Genomic DNA, 17,677 nt, shown 5'->3' with positions numbered 1-17,677 from the left:
TTATCATAAAGTGTTTTTACTTCCCTTATCAATAGAAAAAAGAAAGAAAGAAAGAAATCAAGGAAGTTTCAACAGAGTAAGAACTTACATTAAAAAACAAAAACAAAAAAATCTCAGAGAAGAGTTAGGGATATGGCTTAATAGGCAAAGTACCCACCCATAAACTTGGAGAACCTAATTTTTGGCCACTAGAACCTGAGTTAACGCATAGGTGGCATAGATCTGCTGCCAATTGTCAAGAGAAATAGAGAAAAATAGTCCACTGGCTAAATTTTTCTGGCCAGCCATAAATATCACCTGATATTTTTATCATGCCTCAAAAAATAAAATGGACTGAAAACTTCCACTTTATACCTCTGTCCTTTATATGTACAATATTCAATAGCGTGCATGCACGCACACATGTACACACACATACACAAACATACACAAATACACACATGCACACAGATCTCAATAAATACCTTAAGATATACCTCAAGATTTTTGAATAAAAAAAGAATGAAACACAAATACAGCAGATGGCAAGAAATAATACAAGTTAAATCGATAAATTAGGAACAATACTTAAAATAAGCTAAGCAAAGAATTGATTTTTTTAAGAACTAAGACTGACAAAACCTTATACCAAATGAAATATGAAGACAAAACTAGTAACAGTAGAGATGAAAATAGTTTTTACAATAACTCAAATAAAAGTCAGAAAACCATTCATAAATTTTTTATAAAATGCCAAAAAATCTGTAAGAAATATATAAATTAAAAATCATGATATAAAATTAAGTCACCAAAATAAATAACTTCCAATGAACATGACTAAGTAGTAACTAAATTAAAGAAAAAGAAAATTCTAGAATCAGATACATTCACTGCTAAGAAGCATGTAAAAGCAGTATTTCTCAAACTATTATGTAAAAAAAAGAAAATGAATGCTATAAATCCTGAATTATCCTGACAGCAAAGCTGATTAAAAACATACAACTACAACAAAACTACAGGTTATTCTCCTTATAAACATAGATGTAAAAGTTTTCAATAAAATATTTGCATATTGAGTTGAAAACACAAAGATTATATATCATTTCTATTTTATCTAGAAAAAAAGGTTAATATTTTTCATATTCAAACCAATTAATTTAAAACAACACTGGCATAGTCTTAAGTGCAGATATTTAAAAGCCATCTCAACAAGAAGAAAAGGGTATTTGTCATTTATCAGAGTTCAACATAACTTCATAATACAATTCTTTCAGAAGATAATAAGAAAGAACATCTGAACATAATAAAGACATGACAAAGTTGCAGACAATATTATACTAAATGAGAAAAAAATGAGCAACACTTCCTGTAAAATACAGAACTATGCAAGTACTATATTCTGTATTTCAGAAAAAAATCAATAGCTTTTTTATACACCATTAATGAATATTTGAAGGATGAACATAGAAAAATATATTCAATTTACAACATCTTCAAAAAATATGCCTCAAAATAAACCCAATTAAGGTGGGAAAGAAGAAAAACTCCTACACTAAAAATATTAAAGACATAGAAAAGTCTTGGTAAAAATATTGAAAGATACATCTTTCAGACTAAAAAATTATTTAAACGTATTATTTAAATGGCTGTACTACAAAAAACAGTCTACACATTAAATGCAATCTTCATCAAAATCCCAATATTCATTGTTTGTTTGTTTTTCGATCCCAGTGATATTCTTTATAAAAAAAAATTGAAACTAAGGAAATATTAAGACTTCTAACAAATCATACCCTAGCTCAAATTATACTACAGAATCATAGCATTGAAATACCATTATATCTCAGAGGAAGGGGAGTAGTATAGCTAATTAAGCTATAAAGAAGGTTGTAGTTCCATAAAAATGAAACCAGAGGGGGAAAAATGATAACAGAGGTCCGTGCCTCAAAATCTACACCTATAATCACAGTTTTGGAAAGGTTAAATTAGATCATCCTTGCTATGTAACATGTTAGAGTCTAGCCTGGGTTACATGATACTAAATAAATTTTAATAAAATATATAACAATATAAAAGCAGTAAAATACAAAAAATAATTAATTAAAACATGAATTAATTTAGGTACATTCTAATATTGATAGTTAAAAACAGTATCACAAAATCACTGGTGAATTCTTACAAGCTGGGTACTGCTGTGATTGTTCCGTAGCTGCATAGTCATCCTCGTACAAGGTTCAAAACTGTGATTTAAATTCTTGTCAGAAAATGCTGATGTCACTTTTCCAAACTCACTGGCTTCCCCCTTCACTACAACAGTTGCAGGACATGTCACTTCTTTATCTAGGAGTATCAAATGTAAGTGAAAACACACTATTATGATTAACAACAAAAATCTTGTGGTTCTTTACTTTATCACTGATTAGTGTTTAAATTTCACCTGGTTGTATGCTATCTTTCTTTTTCAGAGTCTTCTCCTTAGCCATGAGACCCAAGCCTATCATCTTGGGACCTGCCCCATATATCTGTAGTTTCTTTAGCTCTGGGTTTTTCTCAATGTCTTCTTCTGTGGGTTCCGGCTATTAAAAAAATTTCAAAGGACACAGTAAATAAAAGGATATAAGAATTTATAGAAAATGTCTAGAATTATTATTAGCAGAATACCTTAGAAAAGTCAGTGCAGCCCCAGATAAACTAGCCATCTAGTAGATGAACTCTTCACCCACATAATAAGTAGCAAGCAGTAAGTGCATGTAGTAAGTTTAAAAATGAACTCATAAATCTGAAAGGGAAAGTGGAAGGGGATTTACGGGACTAGTTTGGAGGAAATAGAGTGAAAGGTAGATTTAAAGAAAATATATTACATGCACATATAAAATTCCCAAATACTTCTAATAATATAACAACAACAATTCCATGTATTGCTGAAGAGGACAGTGGTCTTTAAAGGACAGCTCCAGCCCCAGTTACAGAGATAGTACTGGTTAAATACAGTGGGTCTCAAAATGAATTGAAAAAGACTTATAGGTACAAGTGGTAGGTGACACAGGTGGAAGGAATATTATAGACAGAAAAGAAGAAAATAGATATCAGAATGTACTCTACATATGCATGAAACATAATGTTCATATCCCTTTTTTTTCATGTTGTGAAAAAGATAAGTAAATGTTTTCAAGATTAGAAATGAGAGATAAAGAACTGGCTCACGTTACAAGCACTCACTGTTTTCACAAAGGACCAGGTTCATAGTCCTCATATAATGACCTACAACTAACTCCAGTTTCAGGGGATCCAGTGACATCTTCTCACCACTAATGGCAGGAGACTCACATATGGTACACAAACAGAGAGAGAAAACACACATATGCACAAAAACTTAAAATCTAAAAAACACTAAAGATTAAATATAACTCTGCATATTAGAATGCAATAAATACAAATAAGCTCCTTTACATCAACAGACTAAATAATAAGACAAAATAATTTTATTCCAAGGAACATGCACCATTAAAAACATAACTCTTTTCCCCTATATTATCAAAGACTTTAGAAAAGTAAAAACTGCTAGGTGTCCTCTACACTTATGCAGCAGATGTACACTTACATACCTGATACGCATCTTGGTCTTCCTGTGGGACCCCTAGCAACTGGAGCAGGTACTGTCTCTGACTTTGTTGCCTGGATCCCTTTCCTCTACCTGGGCTGCCTTGTTTACCCTCAATAAGAGAAGATCTACCTAGTCTTACTGCAACTTGATATGACAAGGAGGTTTGATACACGTAAGAGGTCTCCTTTCTTTGAAGAGAAAGGGGGAGAGTACTGGAAGGAGAAGAGGTGAGAGGGAGGGATTGAGAGGAGAGGGTGGAGGGAAAACTGTGGTCAGATATAATTAATAAAAGAAGAAGGAAATCTTAAATATCAAATAAAAAATAAATACAGGGGCTGGAGAGGTGGCTCAGTGGTTAAGAGCACTGACTGCTCTTCCCAAGGTCCTGACTTCAAATCCCAGCAAATCCTAGCCATCTGTCATGGGATCTGATGCCCTCTTCTGGGATGTCAGTGACAGTGTACTCACATACATAAAATAAATCTTTTAAAAAAACTAGGCAAATTTTTAAAAACAAAAAACCCCAAATATTATAACTAACCAATAACTAATAAAGTATCTATTACTGAACTATGTATTTCCAACTCTTCTTATACTTGTCATTTTTTTTTTGAGACAGGTATCGAGTAAATTGCCCTAATTATCTCTGAATTTACTTTGTAGTTCAGGCAAACAACAATTAGCTCAGGTCTCCAAAGTAGCTGTAATTATAGCCCTATAACAGCCTATTAACATACCATGTATACATCAACATTAATATGCTAATATACATACTTAAATATGCCATGTAACATATTAATATGCTAATATTGACTATTAATATATAGTTAATATGCCAATATAATTAATAATAACCTAGAATTTGTATTGTATATCTTTTACTAAATACTTACCTAATTTAAAATTACTATTATTGATGGCTCAGTGGTAAAGAGCACTGACGGGTCTTCTAAAAGTTCTGAGTTCAAATCCCAGCAACCCTATTCTGGTGTGTCTGAAGACAGCACTTACATATAATAAATAAATAAATCTCTTTTTATTATTATTATTATTATTATTATTATAGTTTTTTCCACTGGACAGTCAGGTATAGTTCAGTTCAAAATAAGTTAAGATTCACTTAAGATTCATAATTTTTCTCCTATAAAATACAACATAAAAATAACCTTGTTTTTAATTTGTATTTCTATAGTAATTATTGAAAGTCAGATGCCCTATATGATAGTATCTAGGTATAGCTACCTCAATAGTCTGTTTCTTCAGAAAAAAAAAAAAATGAATCTACTATAGTTTCATTATAAAATTATATCCAATTCCAAAGTTTATGGTAACAACTTTTTTTTTCTTTTTTTTTAGTTTTTTGGATTTTGTTTTTTTCAAGATAGGGTTTCTCTGCGTAGCCCTGGCTGTCCTAGAACTCAGTCTGTAGACCAGGCTAGCCTCGAACTCAGAAATCCGCCTGCCTCTGCCTCCCAGAGTGCTGGGATTACAGGCGTGCACCACCACCTCCTGGCTAATTTTTTTTTTTATTCGATATAATTTTTTATTTACATTTCAAATGATTTCCCCTTTTCTGGACCCCCCCTGACTCCCCGAAAGTCCCATAAGCCCCTTTCTCTTCCCCTGTCCTCCCACCCACCCCTTCCCACTTCCCCGCTCTGGTTTTGCCGAATATTGCTTCACTGAGTCTTTCCAGAACCAGGGGCCACTCCTCCCTTCTTCTTGTACCTCATTTGATGTGTGGATTATGTTTTGGGTATTCCAGTTTTCTAGGTTACTATCCACTTATTAGTTAGTGCATACCATGATTCACCTTTTGAGTCTGGGTTACCTCACTTAGTATGATGTTCTCTAGCTCCATCCATTTGTCTAAGAATTTCATGAATTCATTGTTTCTAATGGCTGAATAGTACTCCATTGTGTAGATATACCACATTTTTTGTATCCACTCTTCTGTTGAGGGATACCTGGGTTCTTTCCAGCATCTGGCAATTATAAATAGGGCTGCTATGAACATAGTAGAGCGTGTATCCTTATTACATGGTGGGGAATCCTCTGGGTATATGCCCAGGAGTGGTATAGCAGGATCTTCTGGGAGTGAGATGCCCAGTTTTCGGAGGAACCGCCAGACTGATTTCCAGAGTGGTTGTACCAATTTGCAACCCCACCAGCAGTGGAGGAGTGTTCCTCTTTCTCCACACCCTCTCCAACACCTGCTGTCTCCTGAATTTTTAATCTTAGCCATTCTGACTGGTATAAGGTGAAATCTCAGGGTTGTTTTGATTTGCATTTTCCTAATGACTAATGAAGTTGAGCATTTTTTAAGATGCTTCTCCGCCATCCGAAGTTCTTCAGGTGAGAATTCTTTGTTTAACTCTGTACCCCATTTTTTAATAGGGTTGTTTGGTTTTCTGGAGACTATCAGACCTTCAAAGAATTCTATCAGACCTTCAAAGAAGAGTTAACACCAATACTCTTCAAACTATTCCACAAAATAGAAACAGAAGGAACACTACCCAATTCCTTCTACGAAGCCACAATTACGCTGATACCAAAACCACACAAAGATCCAACAAAGAAAGAGAACTTCAGACCAATTTCCCTTATGAACATCGATGCAAAAATACTCAATAAAATTCTTGCCAACCGAATCCAAGAACACATCAAAACGATCATCCACCATGATCAAGTAGGCTTTATCCCGGGAATGCAGGGTTGGTTCAATATACGGAAATCCATCAATGCAATCCACTACATAAACAAACTCAAAGAAAAAAACCACATGGTCATTTCATTGGATGCTGAAAAAGCATTTGACAAAATTCAGCATCCTTTCATGCTTAAAGTCTTGGAGAGAACAGGAATTCAAGGCCCATACCTAAACATAGTAAAAGCAATATACAGCAAACCGGTAGCCAGCATCAAACTAAATGGAGAGAAACTTGAAGCAATCCCACTGAAATCAGGGACCAGACAAGGCTGCCCCCTTTCTCCTTATCTTTTCAATATTGTACTTGAGGTACTAGCTTGGGCAATTCGACAACATAAAGAGATAAAAGGAAACAAATTGGAAAGGAAGAAGTCAAATTATCATTATTTGCAGATGACATGATAGTCTACCTAAGTGACCCAAAAAACTCCACTAGAGAGCTCCTACAGCTGATAAACAACTTCAGCAAAGTGGCAGGTTATAAAATCAACTCAAGCAAATCAGTGGCCTTCCTATACTCAAAGGATAAGCAGGCTGAGAAAGAAATTAGGGAAATGACCCCCTTCACAATAGCCACAAACAGTATAAAGTATCTTGGGGTGACTCTTACCAAACATGTGAAAGATCTGTATGACAAGAACTTCAAGACTCTGAAGAAGGAAATGGAAGAAGACCTCAAAAAATGGGAAAACCTCCCATGCTCATGGATCGCCAGAATCAATATAGTGAAAATGGCCATTTTGCCAAAAGCAATATACAGATTCAATGCAATACCCATCAAAATCCCAACTCAATTCTTCACAAAGTTAGAAAGAGCAATTATCAAATTCATCTGGAACAACAAAAAACCCAGGATAGCTAAAACTATTCTCAGCAACAAAAGAAAGTCTGGGGGAATCAGTATCCCCCTGACCTCAAGCAATACTACAGAGCAATAGTGTTAAAACCTGCATGGTATTGGTACAGTGACAGGCAGGTGGATCAATGGAACAGGATTGAAGATCCAGAAATGAACCCACACACCTATGGCCACTTGATCCTCGACAAAGGGGCTGAAAACATCCAATGGAAAAAAGATAGCCTTTTCAACAAATGGTGCTGGTTCAACTGGAGGTCAACATGCAGAAGAATGCGAATTGATCCATCCTTGTCTCCTTGTACTAAGCTCAAATCCAAATGGATCAAGGACCTCCACATAAAGCCAGACACTCTGAAGCTAATAAAAAAGAAACTGGGGAAGACCCTTGAGGACATCGGTACAGGGAGAAAGTTTCTGAACAGAACACCAATAGCGTATGCTCTTTTTTTTTTTTTTAAGATTTATTCTATGTATATGAGTTCACTGTAGCTGTCTTCAGACACAGCAGAAGAGGGTGTAGGATCCCATTACAGATGGCTGTGAGCCACCATGTAGTGCTGGGAATTAAACTCAGGACCTCTGGAAGAGCAGTCAGCCACTGAACCATCTTTCCAGCCCTGTAATTCTTTTATATACATATTTTTTCTTATATTTTATAATGTTCCTTAGCTCTTCCATGGTCCAAAACTATGGAAATTACCCCAATCAGCCAAAGAACTCCTATGGGCTGGCAAACAATTTATTAGTGAGATTTTCTTCCAAATATAAACTTATGCATCCAGACATTAACTTACAAATCTCACATTTCTCCTAACTTCATTTATGGGCTAGATAGCAGAAAACTAGGGACAGATCCTAGCTCGGTGGCTTGAATATGCTTGACCCAGGGAGTGGCACTACTAGGAGGTGTGGTCTTGTTGGAGTAGTGTGGCCTTATTAAAGAAAGTGTGTCACTGTGGGGTGGGCTTTTGAGACCCTCCTGTTAGCTTTATAGGAGAGAGTCTGCTCCTGATTTCCTTTCTATGAAAGTTGTAGAACTCTCAGGTCCTTCTCCTCCCATGACTGCCTGCATGCTGCCATGCTCCCACCTTGATGATAATGGACTGAACCTCTAAAAGTGTAAGCCAGGCCCAATTAAACATTGTCCTTAAGAAAGTAACTTTAGTCATGGTGTCTTTTCACAGCAATGGAAACCTAAGTAAGACACTGGCATGAATCACTAAAACATTCTGTATCTCATCTTTACTCTTCCTGCAGAAACCATAAAAATTTTTGTGATATATCATGCTTCTCATTTGGGAGAGAACTAATAATAATATTAAATTCTCAATTACATTCACTTCTTCATATCATTAAGTAACAAGGCAAGAGAGACAGAGGAAAGGCATAAGAGGAACTCAAATTACCCCACTTATAAGGATACGAATGTACAAAAAATAGTACTAAGGATTCTGTCTAGATTATTATAAATCATAAGTAAATTTAGTCAAGTAATAAGATTTAGACATAGGTTTTTAATTTCCTAATAGTAAAATTTTAAAGAGAGAAAACATGAAACAATTCCATAGCCATGAGAACAAAAATACCTAAGAATAAACTTACCCAAACAAATAAAATACCTCTAAAATAAAAAATATAAAATATTACAGAATATTCTTAAAATATTCACACAATGAAAATACCAAAGACATTTTTCAGAAAACTAGAAAAAACAATCCTTCAAAATATACATGGAAGCAAAGAAAATCAGTAATAATTAGGTCTTATTGAACAGAAAGATAAAATTAAAGATACCAGAATAACTAATTCAAAGATACATTACAGAACCATTGTAAGGAAAATAGTAATATAAAAAACAGACAAAACAATGGAAGTTAAGCATTGCAGTAATGTCTGTAAGTAAACCTATGACCTGCACGGCACAACAATTTCAAAATTGAAGACAATCCAGGATATATAGGAACAACCTTTGTAAAAAATAAATAGATAATTGAATCAATCTCTGTTTTTCCCAAGAAATGAGCTAATTTCCACTGTATCAATGCTCAGCACACCACCTTCTCAGTGGCAAATTAGAGAAATGGATAAATAGACCATGCTTATATGACCATTATTACAATATAGCATAGCACTGGAACTGTTCTATCGTACTTTGATTTGAGATTGTTCATATCTCAACACTAAATTTTAAAATCATAATAAATAAATAATAAATAAATAAATACAAATACAAACCCAACAAAAAAAATGTAACAAGCAGAAGTCCAAAAATATGGACATATTATCCACAACAAAATTATTTTCAACAAAATATTAAACACTGAAGTGTTGTCAAAACTGAATATCCACATATAGAAGATTGATGTCAGTTTCTCATCTTGTACAAATATAATCTCAAAAGACAAAATACTATTTTACTGAAGATCAAAGACATAAGTATTATTTGAAATTGAGAAAAATTAAATTGGAAAAAAATTTAAGGTGCTGGTTTTCTTAAAAAGATCTCAAAAGCAACACAGGGAATTTAAGTGAAAATTGACAACAAGAATTAACTAAAAAACCTTCACTAATACTAGTAAATATTCCACAGGGAAAAGGCAACCTAGAGAATAGGAAAAACACATCTTGTCAGCTATTCATTACAGAAAGGTTAATATTCATATTAGGGATAGAATTTAAAATCCATTTATGTAGATAGCTTGATATTGATTTTTTTTATATATGTACATATATATCAGAACCTAAGGCCCCTACCCCAAAATTTACAAATGGTTATCTTCAAGGGAACAGTAGTATACAAAATTACCCAAGACACACAAAAATTAAACATGGAAAAAGAATTACAGATTAATCTCATAAACACATGCAAAAATATTCAATAAAATACCTACAAACCAAAGTCCAAAACACACCATGATCAGGAAGGCTTTATCACAGAAATGTAGGTTCAATATATAAAAATCAATATATGTGATCAACTATATAAACAAACTAAAAGAAAACACACATGCTCATCTTATTAGATATTAAAAAAAAAAAAAAAAACCTTTGACAATTTCCAACACACCTTTAGGATAAAAATATTAGACAGGTTAGTAAAACAAGACATATACCTAAACATAACTAAAGCAATGAATAGCAAGCCAACATCAAATTAAATGTAGAAATTAAACCAATTCCACATCAGAACAACATAAGGTTGTTCACTCTCTTCCTATCTATTCAATATAATACTTGAAGTTCTAGCTAAATCAGTAAAATAACTAATGGAGATCAAGGAGATACAAATTGAAATAAGAGAAGTCAAATATATTTGCAAATGATAGTATAGCTGCTGGCAGCTATGGAATCCAACAGAGCCAGTAACAATTACAGGTGGAGGGGGGCTTGAGGATTATTAACAACATAAGAAAACAAACCCTTCACAATAAACACAAGATACAAAATAGATTGGAGTAACTTTAACCAAGTGAAGTGAAAGACTTCTATGACCAAAACTTCAAAGAAATTGAAGAAAAGATCAGAAGATGGAAAGGTCTCCCACATTTGGGAATCAGTAGGATTAACATAGTGAAAATGGTCATCTGACCAAAAGTAATCTACAGATTCAACCCATTAGCCATCAAAACTCCAGTACAATCCTTTATAGATCTTGCAAGGACAATATTCAACTTCAAATGGGTAAATAAAAAAGCAAAGACAGCTAAAACAACCCTGTAATAACTTCTAAAGGTATCACCATCTTTGATGTCAAGCTCTACCACTCAGATACAGTAATAAAAACCTCATGGTATTGGTATTTTAAAAAAAAAAGACAAGTTGATCTACAGAATAGATTCAAAGACTCAGAGATAAATCTGATAGACAACTCATTTTTAATAAAGAAGCAGAATTACACACTGGTAAAAAAGAAAGACCTCTTCAACAAATGGTGCTGGTCTAAGTGGATGTCAGCATGTAGAAGAATGTAAATAGTACCTTATCTATCACCTTGCACATAACTGAAGTCCAAGTGATTCAAAGACATAGACATAAATAGAAGAGAAAGTGGGAATAACCTTGAACATGCGGGCACAGGAGACAATTTCCTGAACAGAAGACCAACAACTCAGGCCCTAAGATCAACAACCAAGAAATAGGACCTCATGAAGCTAAAACCTTCTGTAAGGCAAAGTATACCATCCATTAGATGGAAGAGCAGTCTACAGAATGGGAAAAAGAAGCCAGGCAGTGGTGGCGCACGCCTTTAATCCCAGCAGTCTGGGAGGCAGAGGCAGGCAGATTTATGAGTTCAAGGCCAGCCTGGTCTACAGAGTGAGTTCCAGGACAGCCAGGGCTACACAGAGAAACCCTGTCTCAAAAAAACCAAATCCAAAAAGCCATAAAACAAAACAAAACAAAAGTTAAAAATATAAACAATATATAGTTTTATAATATCTAATCCAGCTATTAAGTGTTCTAGATATAACATTTTCATATCATTTTGAACACTGATAAAGTTTTATATTTTTAGGGTTTTTTTGTTATTTGGAAAAATCATTCTTATAAAAAATAAGATTTATAAAAATGACTTTAGACCTATAAGAATATTTGTTTTGAACACGTAAGGAATAAAAATAAAAAATACTATGAGTTATAAATGAAAATACCCACTTCCCACTGGTTTCAGCTTAGGTATTCATGTCAAGTTTTTTCCCTTTTCTTGATTATTTTTGTTTGTTTAAATTGTCTCCTGAAAATGGATTTTCACCCAAACTCAATTTCTAAACTAACTCTGGCAGCTTATTAGAAGGAAAAAATAGTTTACCTCAGGCTGTAGCCTTTTTGCTCGTCTACTGCAGCAACTGAATTTTGATGGCTGAACAGACTGTCTAAGAGGGATGCTATGAGGTTTGTATTCCTTGTCTTTTTCTTCACTGTCAAATGGATCTGTGTTACATTGCTGATATGGGGAGAAAAAAATACAGCTATGAACATAGAAACTCATATGTATAAAGAGTGTGTGTGAGTTCAACAGTGAAATATTCATAAACATATACATATATATGTAATATTTAAAATACATAATTAAGTGAATTGTTCAGCTAAACCAAAGTAAGACAAATGTACTCATTCTGAACACTTAAAATATGAAGTTTCTAAAATAAGGAAGCTTAATAATTTTAGAAAATAATGATCTACTTTTTAAGATAACAACGTAGTGTAATTGCACTTCTTTTGTAGGCTATGATTTGATTAATAATAACTTTCCAAGATTTCCCAAAAAGAAACTCACTAGAGTTTACCTACCATAGGCAGAACAATAACGCTTTATATAAGCAAGTTTCCAAGGCCTATTCCTGAAATTTCAAAATATACCAATAAATTTTAAATGTCCAACAATTCAAAATAATAAGTGCCAAAATTACAAAGAAAGAAGTAAAGCCAAAAGAAATCAAATATTGTACCAAGCTCCAAGTTAGCTACAACCCTTACCACAAGATTAGCTCCAGACTGAAACATTTCATAAGGGTAAATGATCCGTTCATAGTGGGATCGTAGCAGGGAACCAATGTTTTTACCAGATGGGTAATTAAGGCGTTGAGCAACACGGGCCCAACGGCGGTCCTTGCAGATTGCTTCATACCCACCTTCCTCCACCACAATCTAAAAGGATAAGAAAAGATATAAGTAAAGTGAACACACTGGAAATGTCTAAGTACTCCAATAACAATGCAGAAAACATATTATGTACTTCCACTATTTAACCACTGTATAACTCAAGCAATAAGCCAAAAATTGTTGCCAGGTACTATAAAGCAGATATAAATCAAAGTATGTTTTCTAGTTATGGTTTTTTTTTTTTTTTTTAACGTGAACTACTCTTACCTTATTAAGGCTGTAAAGGTCCAAGATCTTTCTCTCCACATTAGGTATCTTTAAGGAAGAACCTTGAATTTCCCAGAATTTTGCAATCTGATCCAAATAGTTTAGCTTTACTCTAGTCTGGGCCTATGAAAGAGGACAGTCTTTTTAATAAATTATGCTTACTTTTTGCCCCCCTTTGTACTTTACTTATCTTTTGTTGTTTTTTTAAGAAATATTTTAAAATTATAATAGCATCATTGCCCCCTGCCCCTTGCTCCCTCCAAACCTTCTATTTTATTATGGCCTTGTTCTCTTTCAAATACATGGCTTCTTTGTCTGTTAAAACAATTAATATATACATTCTAAATATTCTATTACTTATCCTAAATGCATAAATATGATTTGCTCAGCCTGTATAATGTTATGCATATATATATATTTTCATGGCTCACCAAATGGTATGAAATAAAAAAGTGGTATGCTATTCCTTATGTGGTACTATTTCTCTCACTTCCTTAGTGCTCTGTAATTACTTGTCAAAGGTTGAGGCCTCCTGAGTTTTCTTTTATTGATACCATATTCTACTGGTGTCATCCCTGTTTAGATCATGTTTACACTCCCATGTTGCTAACACTTTTTATGCATAGTTCCTCTAACATCAGGACATACAGGAAAACTTCCTTTTCCTCTGCTTTTTCAATATCACTATTCCCTCTTCCATAATGATCTCTAAGACTTAGGTGGAGGAGAGAATAAACTAGGAAAGTAAAAGGCAACCACTTCAGACTGATTAGGAGGAAGCAATAGAGGGACTAGCAAGATGCAAATAAATATTAAAAAGGAAATAAGAAAAAATGGGGTCTGGAACTTTAATTATATCACTTATATAATTTTTTCTTTTTGGTTTTTTTGGATTTGGTTTTTTTGAGACAGGGTCTCTCTGTGTAGCCCTGGCTGTCCTGGAGCTCACTATGTAGACCAGGCTGGCCTTGAACTCAGAAATCCTCCTCCCTCTGCCTCCCAAGTGCTGGGATTACAGGCGTGTGCCACCACAGCCCGGCATATAATTTTTTTTTTTTTTTTTAAAGCACAGGTTATACATCTATCTTTACTTTCTTTGTATCTTTACCCTTTGTCTACTATATGATGGAATGCTGAAAGCTTCATATTCTGGAATCTTATAAACCTAATTGTATTTTAAAGAAGATGCTGTCATAAATTAACATTTTTAAGAAATGATAACAGTGGGGTTGCAATAAACAATATTTCATATCAGAAACTAAATACAAGTCATTGTAACATCATAAAGATTAGAATTCCATTTGTTCTGTAAAAACACATATCTTACTTCCAATTCATTTAGCCTCTGAATTCGAGGAGTAAATCTGAAGTTATCAACTTCTACAGCAAAAGGTGGCTGCCAATCCTAGAAGGAAATAAAACTGATGATTATGACATACTGAAATGGGTCAAGAAGTTAAAGATGAGGAGAGGGAGAATTGTTTCACTCTTGTATTAATGCTTTATATACATTATACTTGCTATTTGTTTTGCAAAAATTTTTAAATAATCATGTCTAAAATTCACAAACTGAAAAGCATAGACAAAAGGAAAATAAGAGGTCCACCACATTAAGTCTTCAAAACACCCGGTGGCTCACACCTGTAATCCCAGCACTCTGGAAGGCAGAGGCAGGCGGATTTCTGAGTTCATGGACAGCCTGGTCTACAGAGTGAGTTCCAGGACAGCCAGGGCTACACAGAGAAACCCTGTCTCGAAAAACAATAAATAAATACATAAATAAATAAAAGAAGAAAAAAAAGTCTTCAAACGGAATAAAAAAAAAAGAACAAAAAAACAACTGAAGACAGATCTATGTAAACTCAGTCTTACAAGTGTTCTTGCAGATAAACAAAATGTAACATATCTTTTTTCCCAAAAATATAACTGTATTTCAAGCACTTTGTTAAAATGTGTGTAATAAAATTGTAATGCTGGGTAAAAGATAAGTAGAAGAAAGGAAGTGCCTACAGATTAAATACTTAAGAGCAGTATTTTGTGTAAAAAGCATATATTCTTTATATGTTAGCTATTTAATATGATGTTGCAAGCTCATTTGAATGTGGTTTCCTAGTGAAGCCAGCTGGTAGTAGTAGTTCATGGTAAAACAGAGTGAAGCCATGTCCCGCCAATCAACAGAAATTTATCCAGAAGCAAGGATTGCACACCGTTTTCATTTTACCCTTTTTTAAAGCATGTAAACAAAATCCTGATATTGAAAGTGTTAGAAAGTGACCAATAACAATATAAACTTGCATAACATCTTTTTTTTCCAGTTATAAATGAGACCGCTAGTATATTTAATTTTTATTAGTTGCAACATGGTAAAGACAACTCATTAATTGAAAATGTATTAATTACACATCTGCAGAAGCATTTCAGGTTCTAATCACAAGGAATCTGGATTGCTGGCGGACTTTTCTACAGTACGCAATGAGAAGCTAGAGTGATTCAAAACGCCTACATGAATCTAGGGTCTTGTTTAGGGACCTGGTAGACCCACTGTCAATCATAATAAATTTTAAAGCCTTACCGCAGGTGGGCGAATCTTGCAAATACCTGACTTCTCCGCAATGGGTCTGATTTTAGCTATATAGCCGAGAGGATCTCGGAATTCCGCCCAACTGGGCTCAAACACCGGGCACTCAGGCGGCGGTAGAAAGTCGTCAGATGCTGGCTTCATGTCCGCGCGAAACGTGGTTATAAAACGTGATTCGATATTAAAGGGCGAATGGAATTCCCTACTCACTCCGATAACCCGCAGCAACTTTATTTTCTTCTAAATTTCAGAGATAGATTAATTCCACAGTCTTAGAAATATAGACCTTCCCGTTCACATCCACCATATTTAGATCACAAAGTGACACCAGATGTGTCGCTCCGCCGACTTATTTTTCAAGCGTTATTTATAAACGTAGAAGTCGTTCCACACATACGTAAAACTTGAAGCTGCAGGAAACAGACGACCAAAGTAAAACAAACAGAAACTAATTTGTTTTCTTCATTAAACTGTATTAAAACAAACAAACAAACAAAACAAAAAAAACCCAACTGTTTAGATACGTACTTTGCCGGATCTTTTTTCTTTTTAACATATCACTGCACGCGAACGCCTGCGCAGTAGACCGCTAACAACCCGGAAGCAATTCCGTACGGCTTAAAGTGTCTCCCGGAACTTCGTCTTTATGAAAATAGTAACAGTTTTTTTTTTTTTTTTTTTCTTCTTACTCGACCAAGTAGCCGGACCTTGGCTTTGTGGAAGTTAATCGGTGATTCTAATTCTAGTGCCCGGAGTATATCCACGCACATTATTTAACTAACACTGCACTTGCCATTCATACATTTATTACAGTATTTATGCATATTCAAGATTAAATTTTAGAGGCAGGCGGATTTCTGAGTTCGAAGCCAGCCTGGTTCACAGGCTGAGGTCCAGAACACCCAGGGCTATGCAGAGAAACCCTGTCTCGAAAAAAACTAAGACAGAAAAAGAAAGAGAGAGCAAGCAAGAGAGAGACAGACACAGTCACAGAGACAGAAAAAGAAAGAAGAAAGAAAGCGGAAAGAAGGAAGGAAGGAAAGAAAGAAAGAGAGAAAGAAAGAAGAAAGGAAGAGGAAGGAAGGAAAGAAAGAAGAAAGGAAGAGGAAGGAAGGAAGGAAGGAAGGAAGGAAAGAAAGAAAGAGGAAGGAAGGAAGGAAAGAAAGAAAGAAGGAAAGAAAGAGGAAGGAAGGAAGGAAAGAAAGAGAGAAAGAAAGAAAGAAAGAGGAAGGAAGGAAACAAAGAAAGAAGGAAAGAAAGAAAGAAAGAGGAAGGAAGGAAGGAAAGAAAGAGAGAAAGAAAGAAGAAAGAAAGAGGAAGGAAGGAAGGAAAGAAAGAAAGAAGGAAAGAAAGAAAGAGGAAGGAAGGAAGGAAAGAAAGAAAGAAGGAAAGAAAGAAAGAGGAAGGAAGGAAGGAAGGAAGGAAGGAAAGAAAGACAGAAAGAAGGAAAGAAAGAAAGAAAGAAAGAAAGAAAGAAAGAAAGAAATTAAATTTCACAACAATATGTTCCATGAAAACCTGAAATTTAATAATGGACATACCGTATGGAAAGTACCCGTGTTATTTACATGCACAATTAGCAGTAAGGAAATATTTTACTACCTGAAAAACTACGAAAACTTTCTGAGATACTCAGAAATAAAATTTGTTGCCATTTTGAGAAGCAGAAACAATTTTGAACAAACAGAAAACCATGTTCTCTCTAGAAAATCATTGAGACATGTTTTCTTCCTTACCTGCCTTTCTCTCCTGCTCCTGCTCCTTTCTTTTACTCTTCCGTAGTCTATTTACACAAAGAACTCCATTATTTACTTTCTTCTGAACAAGCTGTGTAGACCTCATGGAACTTCATTTTGCTTTTTCTGAATATAAATATATACCCTAACATATTTAGTTTTATTTTTATACGCCCTGTTCTACATTTCTGATTTTAGTTTTGTTTAGAAATCATTTCTAAAATTATTAAGCTTCCTTATTTTAGAAACTTCATATTTTAAGTGTTCAGAATGAGTACATTTGTCTTACTTTGGTTTAGCTGAACAATTCACTTAATTATGTATTTTAAATATTACATATATA

At 34.3% G+C, this 17,677-nt stretch overlaps 1 protein-coding gene across 6 annotated transcripts in view; it reads right to left on the bottom strand.

Annotated features, from left to right (window-relative positions):
- LOC127676086 (lysine-specific demethylase 5D-like) overlaps positions 1–16,174 on the bottom strand; it is a 56,114-nt gene extending 39,940 nt beyond the window's left edge. Inside the window, exons 1-8 of one of the 6 annotated variants that reach the window (XM_052172012.1) lie at positions 16,127–16,174; positions 15,593–16,008; positions 14,348–14,425; positions 13,021–13,143; positions 12,628–12,798; positions 11,960–12,094; positions 2,417–2,555; positions 2,159–2,319 (exon numbers count right to left, since the gene is read on the bottom strand). In XM_052172012.1, the coding sequence (XP_052027972.1) occupies positions 2,159–2,319; positions 2,417–2,555; positions 11,960–12,094; positions 12,628–12,798; positions 13,021–13,143; positions 14,348–14,425; positions 15,593–15,742 (957 nt within the window). In that variant the 5' untranslated portion in view covers positions 15,743–16,008; positions 16,127–16,174. Of the gene's footprint in view, positions 1–2,158; positions 2,320–2,416; positions 2,556–11,959; positions 12,095–12,627; positions 12,799–13,020; positions 13,144–14,347; positions 14,426–15,592; positions 16,060–16,126 lie in introns of those variants that run through there. The other 5 variants (XM_052172011.1, XM_052172013.1, XM_052172014.1 and 2 more) reach the window with 5 other exon arrangements.
- Positions 16,175–17,677: the final 1,503 nt, after the last annotated feature.

This window comes from Apodemus sylvaticus (genome assembly GCF_947179515.1).
Source record: "Apodemus sylvaticus chromosome Y unlocalized genomic scaffold, mApoSyl1.1 SUPER_Y_unloc_2, whole genome shotgun sequence".
NCBI lineage: Eukaryota > Metazoa > Chordata > Mammalia > Rodentia > Muridae > Apodemus > Apodemus sylvaticus.
Note: the sequence above shows the minus strand (reverse complement) of the source record. Positions and strands in the feature narration are given on the sequence as shown.